Source organism: Paralichthys olivaceus, chromosome 12, assembly GCF_024713975.1.
Source record: "Paralichthys olivaceus isolate ysfri-2021 chromosome 12, ASM2471397v2, whole genome shotgun sequence".
Classification (NCBI taxonomy): Eukaryota; Metazoa; Chordata; class Actinopteri; order Pleuronectiformes; family Paralichthyidae; genus Paralichthys; species Paralichthys olivaceus.
In genome coordinates this window covers 17,503,432-17,522,540 of record NC_091104.1, presented here as the reverse complement: position 1 = coordinate 17,522,540, position 19,109 = coordinate 17,503,432, and the positions used below count along the sequence as shown (strand labels likewise).

General features: G+C 41.9%; 3 protein-coding genes across 4 annotated transcripts; all 3 read left to right on the top strand.

Moving 5' to 3' along the window:
* Window positions 1–341: 341 nt before the first annotated feature.
* Window positions 342–5,916, top strand: khdrbs1a (KH domain containing, RNA binding, signal transduction associated 1a). Of its 2 annotated transcripts, XR_011244825.1 has the most exons (11): window positions 342–745; window positions 1,305–1,432; window positions 1,977–2,093; window positions 2,200–2,346; window positions 2,455–2,579; window positions 2,774–3,041; window positions 3,161–3,237; window positions 3,333–3,394; window positions 3,531–3,705; window positions 5,465–5,529; window positions 5,617–5,916. XR_011244825.1 is itself a non-coding variant. In XM_020110010.2 (9 exons), the coding sequence occupies exons 1-9, from the start codon at window positions 580–582 to the stop codon at window positions 3,638–3,640; spliced, it is 1,200 nt and encodes a 399-aa protein (XP_019965569.1). In that variant the 5' UTR covers window positions 342–579; the 3' UTR covers window positions 3,641–4,511. The 2 variants fall into 2 exon arrangements, 1 of the variants encoding a protein (XP_019965569.1); XM_020110010.2 differs by lacking the exons at window positions 5,465–5,529; window positions 5,617–5,916 and having other exon boundaries at window positions 3,531–4,511.
* Window positions 5,917–6,913: 997 nt separating this feature from the next.
* Window positions 6,914–11,754, top strand: tmem39b (transmembrane protein 39B). Its single transcript, XM_020110007.2, has 9 exons — window positions 6,914–7,096; window positions 8,448–8,652; window positions 8,755–8,974; window positions 9,208–9,291; window positions 9,547–9,701; window positions 9,896–10,220; window positions 10,317–10,504; window positions 10,584–10,704; window positions 11,380–11,754. Exons 2-9 carry the CDS (start codon window positions 8,522–8,524, stop codon window positions 11,611–11,613), a joined length of 1,458 nt encoding a protein of 485 aa, XP_019965566.1. The 5' UTR covers window positions 6,914–7,096; window positions 8,448–8,521; the 3' UTR covers window positions 11,614–11,754.
* Window positions 11,755–13,071: 1,317 nt separating this feature from the next.
* On the top strand, window positions 13,072–18,092 carry ccdc28b (coiled-coil domain containing 28B). The gene is made up of 6 exons (XM_020109024.2): window positions 13,072–13,285; window positions 14,358–14,776; window positions 15,413–15,582; window positions 15,813–15,967; window positions 17,417–17,439; window positions 17,573–18,092. The coding sequence occupies exons 2-6, from the start codon at window positions 14,541–14,543 to the stop codon at window positions 17,625–17,627; spliced, it is 639 nt and encodes a 212-aa protein (XP_019964583.1). The 5' UTR covers window positions 13,072–13,285; window positions 14,358–14,540; the 3' UTR covers window positions 17,628–18,092.
* Window positions 18,093–19,109: the final 1,017 nt, after the last annotated feature.

The following is a 19,109-nucleotide window of genomic DNA, read 5'->3' as shown; positions in this document are numbered from 1 at the left end:
AGATTGAGTTGTATTAATTCTTGATAATTATAAAGCAGTATTAAACTATTTGAGCTCACTGCGATCACTATGCTGACTAAAGTAACCCACTGATAAGAAAGTAAACAGATTATAATCAACTGTCCTTTCAGTTTTGTCTAAATGATAATAAAATAAAGGTGAAAATAAATACTTGTGTAGAAGCAGGGGTACATCAGAAGGATACGTTATAAGGTGTAAGGAAGTTATAGAAGCAGGGGTCAGGGTTTGGTTGTTTTATTGAAAAACACACATACTAAGAAATCAGGTTAATGACAATAAAATGAAATATCGGCGCCGTGTTGCTCCCCGGTGGTGACGTCACTGTCCTCGCCAGCAGCACTTCCTCTCCTCACGCTCATATGCAGCTGCGCCATCTCTCCTTTGTCCATTCACCCGAGCTGAGCGTCTTGTGACCGGGAGGCGTCCGGAGGTTTGTGCGACGAGATCCTTCATCGCCACCCGCATCTCCGTTATCTGCCCGACCGCAGCTCCGCTAGAAGACCAAGCCAACGAACCCAGCGAGGCTTCGTTCGCTCGATCTCGCCGCGCCTGTGCATTATGAACCCAGCGGATGCTAACAGTTGCATCACCGAGTCCGCCATAGAGTCAAGCCCAGCACCGAAGAAAGCCAAAATGGAAGACACCAAGTATCTGCCGGAGCTCCTGGCTGAGAAGGACAGCCTGGATTCATCGTTCACTCACGCCATGAAGCTCATTTCTGCAGGTAAAGTAAATGCAGGAGCTATTTCCAGTCGGGCTAGCTAGCGGTAGCACGTCTCGTGGCCTAGTTACTTGTTGGCCGGGGCCCTGCAGCAGACAGCGGCATGAACAATGGCGCTCAAACACGTGCATATCAGTGATGTGGGGCAAACGCTCCTCGTTCAAACGTGTCTGGTTGTGAACTCACCGGGGTTTTGACCCATTGAAGAACATTTAAAAACCTGTATTTACGTGTGCTACAGTCTCTTTTGTTACGTAACGCTCCTGCATATCATTAACACAATGGCTCATTGAATGGCTTCCCAGTTTTGCAAAGCACGATATTTCTAATCGCACATTTACTACTTGTATGATAGCATAAATACGCAAAAGACAAATACTCAGTGTGGGCTATATTTCTTCTATAATGCACACGATTTTAAACAGGCATCGTTGAGTGATTTGAAAGCTGCTCTGGTATCTGTTTTGGTCTAACACAGAATATATTATTTTTGCTGAGGAACGGGTAGCCATTGTACTTTTACATCCCCCTCCATTTCATTGAAACCATTTCTCATCTGCAGAAATTGAGAGGATCCAGAAGGGTGAAACCAAGAAGGAGCCAGAGAAGGAAACTTACCTTGACCTGTTTGCAACCAAGAATCTCAAACTGAAGGAGCGAGTACTCATTCCCACCAAGCAGTACCCCAGGGTGAGCATTTACCTTGAATTTGATTCATGTCTGTCTTCATGTCATATGGGGGGGGGGCTCCTGCACGTTTTCAGGTACACCCACCTAATTAAACTGTGTCCAGGCACATTTTTATATGGAACTACTCTGACATTAAATTTCAATCAGCAACATAATTTGTTATGCATGTATGATAAGCACTCTTTCAGCCATTAGCTTTTCTGTCTTGACTGTTCCTGTGGTGACATAAACCAGGTACTCCAACAAACCTGTGTCAACACAACCAAAACAGGGCTTCCTGGGAGTATTCCAAGTTTAGCTTGATCCACAGCTACACAAAGAGACTACTGCTGAGGGGGTTGTTGGCACATTTAAAGCTGTTTGTTTATGTGTCTGGTTTTGGAACGTTTTGCCACCACATGAGTTCGATTTTTGCAGTAGTCAAGTTTAATGTGTATTCTTGTTGAGAAGGATAGTACTTAAGCCTGCCCGTATATTTAGTTTTGCTCCTCTCCCTGTGATAATAACAAATCTCATCTAATGCTGCAATTTTTCCGCCCGACAGGTGAACTTCGTTGGTAAGCTTTTGGGACCTCAGGGTAGTACAATCAAGAGACTGCAGGAGGACACTGGTGCAAAGATTTCAGTTCTGGGTAAAGGCTCAATGAGGGACAAGAATAAGGTATTTGTTTTACTCCCTGCACAACTGTGTAGAATGTTTACACGTATTGATCCTGTGACTGATGTTTTGTGTATTCATATTAAATTGCCTTTAATGTGTTTGACAGGAGGAGGAGCTGAGGAAGGGCGGTGAGGCTAAATATGCCCACCTGAGCATGGAGCTGCATGTGTTCATTGAGGTGATGGCACCCATCCCAGAGGCCTATATGCGCATGGCACACGCCATGGAGGAGGTCAAGAAGTTCCTTATTCCTGTAAGTATTTATAACAACCTATTGGTTTACTTTCCAGATGTACAAAGTGTTTCCTCCATGACTTGTTCAGGGGAATTTCAGGAGTAATTGACACTGTCATTTCTGTAGGAACCTGGTGAGCATGACCCGTATATGGATCCTCACTTCCTGAATGGATCCCAGGATGGGTCAGGCAGGGGACGAGGTGGTCATCCTGGAAGGGGCAGAGGTGGACCCCCTGGTGCTGGACCAAGGTAGGATCCAGATTCATAAAGACAATCTGCCACAGCATGTTGTAGTAACCAACTGATAGAGATTGAATAATCTCAATAAGCCTGAATAAGCCTGTTTAATCGAGTAAAGCATCAGAAGATCTGCTCCTCAATTATATGGTGTTTATTCAGTTTTCTCCATTCGAACACATTAACACCTGGCAAACATTTCACAGGGGACGTGGAATGCCACGTGGGGGCCCCCGAGGAGCAATGCGTGGCGGAGCTCCACGGGGAGGACTCGGACGGGGCAATGCTCCTAGGGGTGCACCTTCTGGTAGGGGGGGTCCACCTTCTGCTCCTAACAGAGGAGGCTCAGCTCCCCGGTCTAGGCCACCTGCAGCTGGGGCACCAAGAATGCTCCCATCAGCTGGCATGACCCACCAGCAACACCAAGTTCCCTCTTCGGGAGCACAACCCAAAGCTGACGGCTATGAGGACTATGTAAGTTTTTTAAAATCTGCCGTTTTGTGGTTTTTATGTTAAATTGTTGCTCAATAAATGGTACTTGTCTTTTGCTCTGTGCAGTGTGCTTAACAAAGCCTTACTTTTTTTCTTTGTAGCCTTCATATGACGACTCCTACGCAGAGCCATCCTATGAAGGATATGATAATTATTACAATCAACAGTCTGCACCTGCGTAAGTGATAATAGATCTTAAATATCTAACTCCTCATTTAATCTAGTGCTATGTATATTGTATTGTGCTAACACTTCTTTGCAATCTGTGCTCAGCGATACTGAATATTTTGATTATGGACACGGGGAGGCCCAGGATTCATCCTACGAGCCTTATAGTAAGTATTTAAATTTGTCATCCAATAGAACACTCTTCGCAAGAAATGCCCATGGGTATTATTATACTTCTTGTCTACCCACACTCACATGTTTTTTTTTTTTGTTCTTCTTTTTTTTTCTTTCTTGTCTTTGCAGCTCAAGAAGATTGGGATAACTCATGGTCCAACTCCGGGGCAGGAGGCAAAGTTCCCCAATCCAGGCAGTCGAAGGGATCATATAGAGAGCACCCATATGGAAGATACTGAACGGCTACTGGTAGAGAGTTGCTTCGGCAACTGTCTCCGATTGTAAATCGCTTAACTTTTCAAAAGTAATTTTCCTCTCGTCTTTTTTATGCTTTATTTTAGTTTTTTGTTTTTAAACTCGGATGTTTTGGTGGTTGTAACATAGACTGTCAGGGGAGAAACACGAATGCAAGTTATTTTCATTGTTTATCTGCTTCCATTTAATGTTTGTTTCAGTTGCGTAGTTTCAAGTTAAGCTCCTAGTGACATAAACCTCAAAGGAACAAGTGACGTTTTAGTGATATTTGATGGTTAATTTTCAGTTTCAGTGATTGTGGCGATAAACTCTTTTCACATAGGCTGCATGTTAAAAGTCCTAATGACAGGACAAAAATGGATCATAATGCCTCAATGTAACTTAACATTAACTAGAATAGATCTATTTGCAAACTCAAACACAGCCCTGAGCCACTTGGAATAAATACAAAAGTCTTATTCGGTGTTTATACGGCAATACAAATCTATAATTGTGTGAAGATATAAACTATCCTGTTGAAATCCATTTTACAAAGAGAAATGCCTCTATTTTTTGCCATTTCTTACAATTGGTATATTAACATCTGTCAGGCTTTTCCTTGCAAAATGATCACTGATGTTACAATAGTTCTTGTAAAGCTTGAAGGATTAACAATCCTTACTCTGTGTAAGGAAGGCTGCAGCCAACTCAATACTATGTACATAATCTAAAGACAACTGTGTATGCATTAAGCCGTGCCGTCTCCAAAATGCATAATGCTTGTGTACCCTTTGGCTAAATAGGATCCTAAATATATCCCAAAATGTTTTTCTGCAGTGCGTGTTTCAATAAAGTTTCTAGTTTCTTTTTAATCAATCTAAATATGGTATTTTGCCTTTGTTGTACCAAAGGAATGCCTTCAGTTTGTGAAAGTGGTCCTCAGTGGTTTCTCAACAACTGAATAAGCTGTATGTATACACGTCAGCCTGATTTAAAATCAAAAAACAAAAAAAAGCAGTGTTTTGCTAATGAACTTATCCTCTTCGTCTGTTTTTCAAAATTATCTAAATGGCACTTGTAATGTCAGAAATAAAAATGGAGCTCTTCATTCATTGAGGTAATGTGCTGCCAAATACATGTTTGCCTTGACAATGATATAGTGCTTTAATATGTATTGTCATTAACCTTTAGTTAGTTATCTCTTCAAGCTCTCGAGAGCAATGCATCTTCAGCCACTTGAAATAACTGAATTTCAACAGTATTTCAAATCAAGCTTGCAGGGATCTTACTTGACTTTGATGCAAAGTCATGCTGGCTGGTTTTAAAAAAAGAAAAAAATCGCAATGGAGAGGATTCTAAAAGCCTAAAGATCGCCACAAGAAGGTAAAACTAACCCCAACACTCATTTGTTAGATTTTTGTATTGTTTTCTGTGCAAAACATCCAAGTAATGCAAGTCATCCAAAACATCAAAACCATTGAATTACAAAATTATGCTATTAGTAGTTATTCCGAGCAAAATAAGCCGTAAAAAAACAATCAGAAATGGTTGTGATGCAACTCTTGCTCCAATAAAACCGATAATGGTCCTTTCATTTCACTCAATACTTAATGATTTCCATCTTGATTATTTCTGTAGACTGTAGATTAATGAAAATTAGTAGTTGCACTTAAAGCGATTAAAACATCCCATTGGTGGACAAAATCGACCCTTCAGCTTGAGTTGCATGATACTTGTGTAGCGTAAAAAATAGTCTTGCATGCGTGTTGTCTATTGTGTGCATGTCGGCACTGGTTGGTCCAAGATCTCATCTCTGTTTCTCCTCTTAGGTTGTCACAGAACTTTGAAGGTGCATTTGAGGCAAAAAAGACTCCAGGTAGCCAAGATCTTTCAGGTGAGCTGGGAAGAAATTACAGATGAATTTTAATCTTGATTTTTTTTTTTTTCTGTCAAACTGATTTATATCTTCTGTTTCCAACAGGTTCATTGAAATTCCCTGGAAAGAGCAGAGGCTGGGAAGTTTGAGGCTGATCACCTCTTATCAGTACTGATCCCAAGAGGGATTTGTCTGCAGAGATTTCTCCTTCACTGAGAAAATACTCTGTTTTTATTGCTTCAGCACTGATTACAAGCTTTTTTTTTTATGAACATTGATCGTGTGCCATTTGACCCTTTTTTATTGAATGTTTCCAGATTGACAATATTTTTATACTGAAGACATTTGGTGATCTAGTATTTTGTCTGAAGAAAAGGAAAATAAAGTTGTTTTTTTCAATGTAAATTGTGTTTTCATTTACCTGTACATATGATTAGATCACAGTAAAGATGAGCAGGATGTTTTTTTTTTTTATATCAAATGAATGTTTTCTTCAGGATAAATTGGACAACTACCTATGGGATTTCAGTCCTTTCTTGGATATTGTCTATTTTATTTTTGTCAATTTTGAAGTGCAGTCGTTGGTAATGGAGTGAGATTTACCAAAGGAAACTCCTAAAGATGGGGGGGGGTTGACTAATATTCCTTATAGATCAAGGACATGGGTATTTATGTTAATTACAGTTATAGTTCTTAAAACAATGTACTGTCAGGAGATTACAGATTAGAAGCAGCTATTGATTCCCAGTAGAACTAATTAACATACCCAAACCTGGCCTTCATTTGACTATGCATTTCAATGCATTTCCAAACTTAAAACGTTTTAATACATTTCACTGGCATTTATAGTAGGCAGTATAATATAATGGATGTACTGTATATAATGAGTGAGTTAATGCTTGTCAGTACCTAAACCCTGCAGTGATACAGGGTCTTTGGACTGTCTTCAGCAGGTATTAACCCATAAATTAAAATTATATATACACACATTATAATCAATACTTAGTCTATTGTATATACTGCATTTGACTTTGGCATAAGCACAGTCCAGAGATCCTGTTACACTGCAGGGTTCAGTGTTCCCATGTGTGCAAGTGTCTTTATGTGCAGCTGAGTGGATGATAAACCTTGAGCAACAGTAAAACCTCCACTGAAAGTTTCTTTACGGGGCTTTAACGACAAACAGTGCTCAGGTGGTAACAGGCAGGTTTCCACTCACCAAAGCGGACACGTGCACACATGCACAATTTGTTTCCTGGTGTTTAAAAAAACGTTTCGATCCTGCAGCTGCATTCAAGCCAAACACGAACACGTGTAAATACATTTCCCACCATAAACACGGACTTCTTTCTCCTCCCTGTTATGGCGGATTGTTCCTTTAAATGACTCTCTCCTCCCACAGGTTGCTAACATATCCGCGCCCCCATCCAGCAGCAGCAGATACTTTCACATCAACAATGGGTGTCCTCGCCAATTTCAGTGAAAAACACGCTCCTATTTCAATGAACATGGCGGAAACTGATCGCCTTTAAACCCTCACCTATGCGACAGAGCAGCAGCTGACTGACCACAGACGCTGCCGCCGGTAAGCTCGCATTTTCTCGTCGCTTGTTTGGTCGGTTGTGTTGGACGCTAGTTAGCGTCCGTGCTAACAAGCTAGCTGGCGATGCTGCTAGCCCGCTGTTAGCCTAGGCCTCAATCTCTGTGTGTGTCGGAGCGTGGTCTCTGCGGACACCCCGGGGTCCCACAGTCATTGTACAGGCCCACGATGTGTTCCTCTGCTGCCTCATGTCTCAGATGCTAAACGGCCTGAGGAGACATTTGCATCGGGAAGTGAGCTAATGGTGTAGCACGGAAGCTAGCTTTGTAATGTCAGCTTCCGCAAACCTTGCACCATATTTGGGATTGCACACGCATTCGGTGCAAAGTTATTTAGCGCAACATGCAAGTGCTGCATATTTATGTGGGTGATGTTTGTTTCGATTCGAGGCTGAGACTTCCAGGAAGCATTGGCCTGCTTGTTTGTTTTGACTCTGTGCACCACTCCTTGTGTCACTGGCTGTGTCACATCCAACCACTGGCTCAAATGATCCTCTCAGCACTGATGCTGTGTCAGTAAAATCTACCTTACAAATTATGCATTCTCTTTAATTATGAAATGCTCGGGGCTTTCAGCAATAGTTTTTGCCAGTACCTGGATGTTCACCTGAACAATAAACCTGACTGATCATTATCAGAAGGGTCAGAGAAAACTGAATCTGCTGAGGAGAATGAGGTGATGACTGTGGTGGCATCAGCCATCTTCTTTGATCTGCTGGGGCTGCAGCATTTCAGCTCCTGACAAGAGGAGACTGGACAGACCCATTAGGAAGACCAGCTTGGTCCTGGGATACCCCCTTGGCCCAGTGTAGTTGGTGAGACAGAGGAGAATGAGAGCTAAGCTGTCTTATCTATGAGAAAGCTCATGCAGGACACCACCACAGCAAACGGGTCAGACTGGCCCAACAGTGACAGACTGATCCACCCTAAGTGTCAGACCGAGAGGTATGGCAGGACATTACTTCCTGCTGCTGTAAAACAACCAGCACTGCTCTCAGTAGACCACATGCACTTAATATATGCATAGCTCACCCAGTTTTTCAACTAATATTTCTGTGTAAATTATCATTTTTCTGCTCATGCATTTTCAATATCACAAATGTGCAATACTGTTTATATTTCTTGACACTTAACATATTTCTTTTACAGTCCCACGTGTTTGGATTGTATTTTTTATTTATTTATTACATTTACTGAGTGTTAATTTCACTATTCCCTTTTTGTCGCTTTAATATGTAAAATGTCTCCAGAGTGGGACTGATAGGACTATCTTTTCTTAATTTTTGATATTCCTTTCTGCATTTTTTGTGTCTCATCTGCTCCCTTCTTATAAATAGGAGAGAAAGAAGAGAAGAGAAACCGACTAAGTCAGACACACAGCCGAGAGAAGTGAGCTGTGGGTGTGTCTGCGATGGCTGGTGGAAGGCGAGGGGCAAACCGCACCACATACTGCAGACCACCGCTGAGCGGTGAACCAGGCTCGGTCAGTAACGGCAACCACTCCACCAGTTCCCCGGTAACTGGGGTGCGATCACGTACGAGGTAAGTCAGGCCCCTGATCACACTCATCTGGGCTGCATCATGACAATAATACTTCATAATGGCATTCATCAAGATTTTCTTTGCCCTCTGTCCCGTCTGCAGGAATGGGTCTGGAACGTGCATGTCCAGCCCACCCCTGGCCGCTCAGACAGTGGTTCCTCTGAAGCACTGCAAGATCCCAGAGTTGTCTGTGGATTGTAACGTGCTGTTCGAACTCCATCTTTTCTTCTGCCACCTCGTTGGTCTGTTTGTCCACTATGTCAACATCTACAAGACTGTGTGGTGGTACCCCCCTTCTCACCCTCCCTCACACACGTCTCTGGTGAGTGGTGTTGACTTACGGTTATTATAGCTTTGATTAATCAGTTTCTTTATACGGCCTACCAGAGAATCTGTGTAGGCCGTATCTGTGAGAATCTGTTTGTTTTGCTGTATGTTGTGTTATTATACAGTACTTATCTATGTTAATGATGTAAAGTGGCTCATATGAGAATGCTGTTTTAATGCTTGTGGACAGTAAAAGCAATAATCCTAAATCATTCTTGTTATTTACAGAATTTTCACCTCATTGACTATAACATGCTGGTGTTCACAATCATCATCCTGGCAAGGAGGTTAATTGCAGCGATTGTTAAAGAAGTAAGAATTATTTTTTTGACTATTGCAGTATTTATTGCTCCTCACAGTGTGGTTCTTGAAGCCTAATATTCAATCTCAATCTCTGTTATTAGCATATGGGAATAAAAGCTAAACAGATCTTTACACAGTGTTTGCTAGTCCACATTATCAACTCTGATTTCAGGAATTCTTGTTTTGAAAGAGTTTGCTTCTCTATGATTCATTAAGGTGTAATATGTCAAACTCCTAGCTTTTCCTTCTTCTTCTCTCCTTCAGGCATCACAGAGTGGGAAACTCTCCTTCCCCCACTCGATCTTTTTAGTGATGGCTCGGTTTGCTGTGCTAACGCTGACGGGCTGGAGCTTGTGCCGCTCCCTCATTTACCTGTTCAGAACCTATTCTGTCCTCAGCCTGCTCTTCCTCTGTTACCCGTGAGTAACTTCAGGAAAAACAAAGAAACTTTTACCGGCTCCATGATGGAAGAGGATCATTATGATTTCATGTGTTATGCTTCATGTTTGGACATTTTAGTGCAGCCTTCAGTTGAAACACTGCCTTGGGGTTATGACTTATGACTTAGTGACTGCCTTAGTTCCAGTAAAAGCTGTGTCATTGTTTCCCACAGGTTTGGTATGTATATTCCGTTCTTCCGGCTGAACTGTGATTTCCGGAGGGCAGGGCCGCTCTCGCCCATTGCAAGCATTGGCTCCAAGGAGGTGGGCCGGGGCAGGGACTATCTGACCGTGCTGAAGGAGACATGGAAGCAGCACACCAGCCAGCTGTATGGCGTCCAGGCCATGCCAACACATGCTTGCTGCCTCTCCCCGGACCTCATCCGAAAGGAGGTGGAGTACCTGAAGATGGACTTCAACTGGAGGATGAAGGAGGTGCTGGTCAGCTCAATGCTCAGCGCTTACTACGTGGCCTTTGTACCCGTCTGGTTTGTGAAGGTGAGAACCTGTGCAACGTTATCATTCAGTACACTTGAGCTGTGCGCCACTGAATGTACCAAGTGTAAATCTTCAAACCTGTATATTTTCCTTCAGAGCACACAGTACGTGGACAAGCGCTGGTCTTGTGAAATGTTCATCCTGGTGTCACTCAGCACGTCAGTAATCCTCATGAGGCACTTGTTGCCTCCTCGATACTGTGACCTGCTTCACAAAGCTGCAGCTCACCTGGGCTGCTGGCAGAAAGTAGATCCCTCACTCTGCTCCAATGTCCTTCAGCACATGTACGTACTGCTTGTTAGTTTTTACTGGATTCAATTTTTGTCAAATTCCAATCTCACTCTTCTACGATATTTCATACAGCTGGACAGAGGAGTACATGTGGCCACAGGGAGTTCTGGTCAAACATAACAAGAATGTGTACAAGGCCATGGGCCACTATAACGTTGCAGTTCCATCAGATGTGTCCCATTATCGCTTCTATGTGAGTATTCCTACATGAACAGCAACAAAGAGGTTTTCAGACATGAATCCTGGAAAATTGAGTCGGTTCATAGAGTTTGCCTTTCACGTATGAAGAATGCAGCAGGAAATTGGTCGGGATATTCAGGCGATGGGTGGTGCCCGAGTACAGCATGTAGGAGGCAGAACATGACATAAATTCTGCTGCTGCAGAAATTGCACATTTTTTGTTTAAAGAACATTGACACCACCATCAGGCTTTCTTATCAAGAATCTTGAATGTTGTCTCTCCAAATTGACATATTTGTCTTTTTCATCCTGAGATATTTGTATTGTATTTGTTTTTTTTAATCAATTTCGCATCCATCATAAGATGTTTTTTACAGGTCCACTCAATTGCTGTGAATTTTCTGGACATTTTCCTGCTGTATTCTCCCATAGGCTCACTCTGACATTTTCAGGACATTTTACTAGGGGGCTCAAAGGAATGGTTCCAGAAAGTGTTGGAAGAAACTGACGCAGACATTTACATTTTCACATATAGCCACAATTTCAGGAAAAGTGCAGAGTTGTGTGCATGTCTGCACACAGTTCCAGAAATTTCATAGTACCTGTATTCACATAGCCCATTTGTAAAATATTTATGCTGTTTTAAAGAGGAAGATATTACTGACTGCATCCTGTTTTCTTCCCTTAGTTCTTCTTCAACAAGCCTTTACGAATACTGAACATACTCATCATCCTGGAAGGGGCTATGATATTCTACCAGCTATACTCACTGATATGCTCAGAGAAGTGGCATCAGACAATATCGCTGGCTCTGATCCTTTTCAGCAACTACTACGCCTTCTTCAAACTTCTGCGAGACAGAATAGTCCTGGGAAAGGCGTACTCGTACTCGAACAGCTCATCAGACCAGAAAGTCAGTTAGACTTTAAGCTATTGTTGGTCACATTCACTTTGGAACAAGACAGACATGCCTCAGAGCTCTGTATTTTATAAACTGCATTTTGTGTCACGTTTTTGTTCAGTTCTGTCATAATAAAAAGAAATATTTTTGTATTACTTTAAAGCTTTGTTTGAGTTTTATTTGGGTCTTAAACCTGTTTCCATTGTCACCACAAGATGCCTCTGTTTTTCAAAAAAGAAATGGTAAATAGGTGTAAATTTCAGGTGACGATTGAAGACCAAATGTCTTTTCATTGCTGATTTGGTTTGGAAGTACTAAATGTTGACATTTAAATACTGAAAATATTTACTGAAATGATAGTATTTATGTATTGTACTAAAACCATCTAGCTGAATTTATATTGTTTAAAAATTGGTTTTACAATACTTTTCAATTTCAATATTTATGTAAGAAAAGTTTAGCAAAAAATAGCTAAAACTGGATTTATGATGTCAAGACAAACAAAATCAGATGTCTGTCCCATCAGGCTACACTTATTTTTATATATATTATTTCATTATTATTACTAATAATAAATTGTGTTATATGCACCTTTCATACATGAAATGCAACTCAAATGCTTCATATCAATGAATATACATTAAATTAACATAAAAACTGAAAATTGATAGTGGAAAAAAATCTGAAACAAAACCCAGTAAGTAAAACGTGAGATAACACAAGAGCAGTAAGATCAGTGGATAAACGTAATTAATTGGCAATAAAATAAAGTTAAACATGATACATAAAAAACAGTCAAATATTTTTAAACTGCAAAGCATGGAAAAATAAAGCCACCTGAAATCAGATAAAAGGTTTTTTTTAAAGCAAACAGGGCCGGATCCAGAGACAAGGCCAGGGGGGCACACTGGCCACAGCTGACATCTGGTTGGCCCCTGAAGTTCCCCTGTAATATTAGTAGTCTTTAAAAAACAACTTACAACATCCATCCATTCATCCATCATCTATACCTCTTAGGCTTTTGAGGATGGCGAGAGGAGCTGGAATAAACCCCAGCTGACTTGGGGCGAGAAGCGGGAAACACCCTCCAGTCCACCACAGTGCCAACCTACAAACACTCTGAACCCAATCTGCATGTCTTTGGACTGTGAGAGGAAGCCACACATTGTGCCTGAACAAGGAACAATTTTAATTTGCGCGTGGCTTTGCTCAAAGCTATAGAGCTAACAGCAAACAAGGACTGATTTAAATACGATCATCCTTTCTGTTCCCACAACAGGGACAAATACACAGCATCGTGTTCACTGTACACAGTCACCAGCAGCTGGTCAGAGATCAGTGATGTACAGTATCGTGTTCACTGTACACAGTCACCAGCAGCTGATCAGAGATCAGTGATACACAGCATCCTTTTCACTGTACACAGTCACCAGCAGCTGATCAGAGATCAGTGATGCACAGCATCGTGTTCGCTGCTTCCTCTCGAAGGGACACTGTCTCTTTAAGACGGATAAAGCCCTCAGCTCCGCACGAGCGGACGCATCTCTTTATATTTCACCATCCACCGCTGCTGCGACAGTTCTCCATTATTCACCGTATGTTCCAGCAAATCTTCATTTAAGTGAAGTGTCGGTGGGCATTTGAAATCCTGGATGGAGAAGCGAGACGCTGGACGCAGCCGGTTTGCTCTGTGGTGCGTAATTGATCCGGTCAGTCTTATTTGTGACATTCGTTGACGATAAATCTGCTTTACATGGTTTTTTCTCGTTACATTTAACAGAATATTGTAACAAACTGTTGCTTACGTGTTATTCTCGAACCCCACACGCCACGGTGGAGATATAACCACGTAACGAGGGAAAGATGCGTGTAAAGTTGGTTCTGTGTATGACTAGTGGCCATCTTTGGTTTGTACTTTGAACCGAGGCTGGTGCAGCGTTGAGCAGATGAGATGCTGAAGCAGTGATTTTATTCCATGCAACGGGACAAAGCGTTATTAAGACTCAACACTGACACTGTGACAGAAAGGCAGTCACTTTATAATGTATATATTATTATAACTTTATAGTAACATGGTGCAAACAACCACACTGCTGCGGGGATATGGCACTAAAATCACTGCAGGACCCTTAACAAGAAAGTGATCTAGAACTGTTACAGTGCCATGCAATACAAGTCTTGTAATACTACAGTACTTTCTATATATTGAAAGTTGTATTTGATTAATATGCATAATAAATGCGTTTCCATTTCCAGGTCACTTAGTGTAAAGAGATGAGTGTAAAGCTAAAGTACACAAAGGGTGGAGTATATTGATTTTCTCGTTCAGCCATTAATCTGTAAGTGATGCACATGAAATCCGTTATTGTATTATACCGTATGGGCTCATGTCTCATGAGGTTCTGTACTGTGTGTTTGTTTCTGTAATTCAGTCTTTCATCATGACATCAAAGCTCACTGCAGTTGTTCACTCATCACACCCTCCTTCACTTCACACATATTCTCTAATACTGCTCCACTTCAAGGCTGCTCTAAAAATATTTTTTCTAGGCTGCCGTGTCACTCCCACTTTTCACACCAGGGAGACAAGAGCAGGAAATTGCTTCCATTTTAAACTTTCATCCATTGGCAATCACATGTAGATGGAAAGATGATTAGTATTCTCCTCTGCTCTATGATTTGGATGTTTCTATACCACTGTTACAATTAGACAGGCACGGTGTTTAACTGGTTAAAGCTTCACTAAACCTTTTCTTCTTTTGCAGTGTGGAGAATCCTGAGCTGCAGCACTAACTCTGCTGCAGTCCTCCACACAGCCCTTCTCTCACAGAGGGGCAGGCTGCTGGTTTTGAGCTTCCCATCCCTTTTGTTGTTTTACTACATCCTGTGCACCAGCCAGCCAGTGAGTGAGGGATACTTCAACTTCTCTTGGAAAAAAATAAACAATAATGGAAGACAAACGCAAGAAGCGCAGCCCAAAGGTCTCCCTCCCGCAGCCTCCTCCTCCCCCCATCAACCCCCGCAAACTGTCCGTCATGCCTGCCAGCAAAAGCGCCACCTTCTCCCTCGGCCTGCCGCAGCCTCCCTCCCCCAAGAACAGAGGCAAGTACAAGAGGTCCATAGGTGCGCCGGGCCAGCCCAAAGAGGTGTTCGCAGCCGTCGTGGCTCCACCAAAGACCACCAGGTGTGTATCTATGAGTAACAATGAAATCCTCCAGAAAACATTTATATGCATTTATAAAAAAGCTTTTCAATCCTAGCATCCTTTGTCCTCCACACTAGAATGGCAGTCAGTACAGTTCATGCCTCAGCCAAGGCCCAACAGTCTCCTTATTGAACCACCATTAAATTCACTAGATCTTGATTTTTATTGGGATCTGCCCCACCAATGCATTCACTCATAGATATCAGAACATGCCTCTGTTTTTTCATCAGGATCCATGAATTATTGTCTGAGAAATTGCACCCTATCTTAATGTTTAACAAAAGGGTGGAAAAAAATATTGGATCCACATTTACATTTACATTTAGGGCAAAATGTAATGTAATGGGTTTGTCCTTGGGTCATGTCCTTGGGTCATGCCCCACCCCTCCACAAATGTTAATGTAAATTGTGTTGAGCAGTTTTTGTATAATCCTCCCAACTAACAAACGCAGATGAAAACATAACGTCCTTGGGTGGAGGTAATAATGTGAGATCATACAGTGTGGATTAGCTCTACCAAAGTTACAAAGTTGCTCTTTAAATGTCGTCACAAGCCCTGGTAAGCAGAAACAGGAGGCAGGTCACCAATGATGTTTTCTGTCTGTTTCTCCTTAGGCCCCACAAAGAGAAGCCCAGGGCCCCACAGCCAGCAGGGCCCAGTAAAGTAGTCCAGTCTTCCCCCTTGCAGCACTCCTTTCTCACAGACGTCTCAGATGTGAGAGAGATGGAGGGAGGCCTCCTCAATCTCCTCAACGACTTCCACTCAGGCAAACTGCAGGCGTTCGGTAAGCTTAGCTTGATTAGACTGGCCACCGAGGGAATATTTTGTTACAGGCTGAAAGCAAAGCCAGTTGAAAAGTGGCTTTGTTACTGAAGTCAAATAGTGGCTGTGCTATTTTTATCTGCTGCCATGGTAATACTGCTGGTAATACTTTTGACTTTGCTGTAGTCCCCCTGCAACCAAAAGTGCTATAACAAAGTCACACCTGTCTGGTCTCACTCCTCTGTTTTGTAGGTAAGGTGTGCTCTTTTGAGCAGCTGGAGCATGTGCGCGAGATGCAGGAGAAGCTGGCGCGATTGCACTTCAGCCTCGACAGCCACGTTGAGGAGCTTTCAGAGGACCAGAGGAAGTGTGCCTCCGACCACAACCTGGAACACCTGCTCAGTAACGTGAGTGCAACCACAGCAGCAGAGAGTCATCTCCATAGAACATAATCTCAGTTTTTAGCTGGTCATGAAGTTATATGAATGTCTGAATATCAAGCCTGTAAACTAATAAAAAAAGACTTTCTGCACATCAAGAAATAAGATGGTGTCTACTAAGCCACGAAAACAGCATCATGTGAGTCTCCACTGACAAACCCTTCCTTCAGTTGAAGTGGGTTCATTGTTCCTGAAAACAGAACGAACCAGGTTTTGTAAAGACTATGAAGTAAAACACTGGGGAAATTATTATGAGGAATAGTTCTTATACATGTTGCTCTGGAAGAGTTTTCAAGAAGTTTGGAAAAATAACATTGATGATGTCATCAGGATTATGTTATTGGGTAAGACTTAAATATGTTGCCAATGACAGAATATATAAAATGCACATAAATAATCTTTTCATTTCTTTCCCTGTTACCTGTGAACCTAAGTTTCCAATGAAGCAGACACGAGTGAAAGCTCATACACAGTAAACACAACACTAAAGAAACCCTGAACACACCTGGTAATAACATGTGGTTTTTGTAATCCAATCACAAGTCCACAGCTCTGAGTGCATGCATTCATGCCTGGCATACAAATGTGGCCCCACATGAATCACCTCCCCGCTCATTACAAACAAACACGTTCGTCATTTCTCTTCGTGTGTGTCTGTGTCGGCACAAGCGATTAAAAGAGAGGTAGAGAGGAGGAAGGAGAGTCTGAATGAAAAGATTGGACCAATTTAAGGACGGTATCGATCATTCTGTGATGATCAGAGTTGATATTGTGGTCACAAACAAATCAAGAGAAGAGGAAACAATCTGATCTGAGTGCGTTCACTTAGAGCTGTTCACTTAAGTTTGGATCACTGGAAACACAGGTGTAAATAGGTCAATGAATTTGTTGGACTCATGGTTAATGTTATGAGGAACACTAGAGGCGGCTGTGAAAGAGGTCTATGATGAATATATTAACATTGTTATATGCCTTACTGCACATGCACTCCCAGTGTTAATTATTATCCAGCACAATCACTGATGGGCAAAGCGATTCTATTGTTAGCGTGTTGTGTGGCTCCTAGTTACCCACGCCTGGGGCTGCTCTGCTCTCAGTGGGGAAGCTGCGGTGCTGTGTGTGAGGGAAGTGAGAAAAAGACTTCACTTGCCAGGAATAACTTGCAGCGAGTGGATAACTGTGCCTCAGAGCAGACGGGCTGTGAAGTGACTTTTCTTTGTGTAGATGAGGAAATCAGATCACAACTCTGTAGTGATGAGGAGAATTTAATTCATACCAATGCGCCACACACAGGCTGTTATGTCATATGATCATGTTTAGTGATGAGTGCCCTGTAGTGTCACTTAAGCTGCTATTTGTGGCTGTTCATATTTTCAATGCAATCTCTTATGTCATTTGTTCCATTTGTTTCCGCAGCTGGAGGAGCTCAGCACCTCCATGTATCCTTTCCTAATTGAATGTGTGTTTATTTATGGGAGTCAGCCAGCACTCCAAGGTGTGCCAACACTTGATTTAGATAATCTGTGTTCACTTCAGTCCCTCCATGTGAATCCTTAACGTGCCCGTGTTCAGACAAAAGCTCCACTTGGCTGAGAACCAGGACCTGCCCAAGACATCTGGCCCCTGACAAGAGCGAAGGTGTGGAGGGCGGCGACAGCACACTCATCTTCTCCCAATGTCTAACCGTGGCCAGGTTGCCATGGCATTGATCCAGCTGCCTTAGAAACAGAATGGAAAGACCCACAGGAGGAGGAGGAGCCATTTTCCCTCATTTGGTCAGTAAAACCAAGGGAATAATACAGTAGCTTAAAGCAGCACAGCATTAAATGTACCAAAATTATCCTCCCCTCGTTAATGAATCAGAGGGTGGACTTCACAGTTGAAGATGAACGAAACCGGTTGTTACAGTTTTGAACATTTATCAACTAACTTCAGTTAGTAGTTACATCATTTGGTAACAACTGAATCCCAGCGCGTGAAGTTGTTGCTTGTATTTTCCTTACAAAAAGCACATTTTATGAGAGCTTAAGACAATATTTTATTTATTTCATAATAAATGCAGTTTTGCTTAATTTTAGAACCTGTTCAGACCTGGTATTAACATCCATCCACAAAGATCTGATCACAACTGGTATTAAAGTGTGTCCTGTGACCACTTGGTAATGGTATCTTATATATATATATATATATATATATATATATATATATATATGATATCTTGAGCATCTTGCTCAAGGACACTTTAGCGTGCAGATGGGGAAGAAAGGGATTGAACCGCTGTCCTTCTGGTTGGAGGATGACTGCTCTACTGCTCAAGCAAAGCCGCCCTGCTCCTGATCGGATCTCGCTGCCCCTATATGCAATAAATCACGTACGTCATTTGTGTTCACGAAGCCCACATGATGTTTAAATCCAGTCTGAGTTTATAGATGTGCACAATGTGTGTGTGCCTCTGTGTGTAAGTGCGCAACATAGAAATCATTATGGGGGAATCAGTGTTGATATTGTGGCTACAAACAAATCTGTGTATGGTCAGTGAAAAGAGTACAAATTTCTTTGATTTATTGCGAAACTGTAGCGCGTCAGATACGTGGCTTTTCATATGTGAGGATTTGTGTTCATGCAACAAAACAAATGTGGCTCAGACAACCTCAGAATGGGTTTTGAGGACACATTTGTGTGGTCACACCACTTATGATCAGATCACTCAGGACGGATGTTAACACCAGGTCTGAATGTCCTTGATTGAACACGTCTGCCAGTAAAGGTGTGAATATACTTTCGTATCGAATAGCAAATGTATTTGGCCGTTTTTTGACAAAACCACTGTGGTTAACTCTGAAGTTTAGAGGAAGTTTTCACCTTTTGCTATTATTCTGAATGCACTCACTCATTTTATATATTTGCTAAAAGTTTAATACTGACTGGATTTCAACAGTATCTGGACGATCCTCTCTTTGAAAAAGGTGCATTTTAAAAGGGACAGTGTGAGGAGACCTCTGTACAAAATGTATGTCTGATTAACTTATATGTAAATGTATGTAAAATAGTTGTTTCACCGATGTGCAGTTCAGCTACTGTATTTGCTTACACTGACGGTTGAAAATAA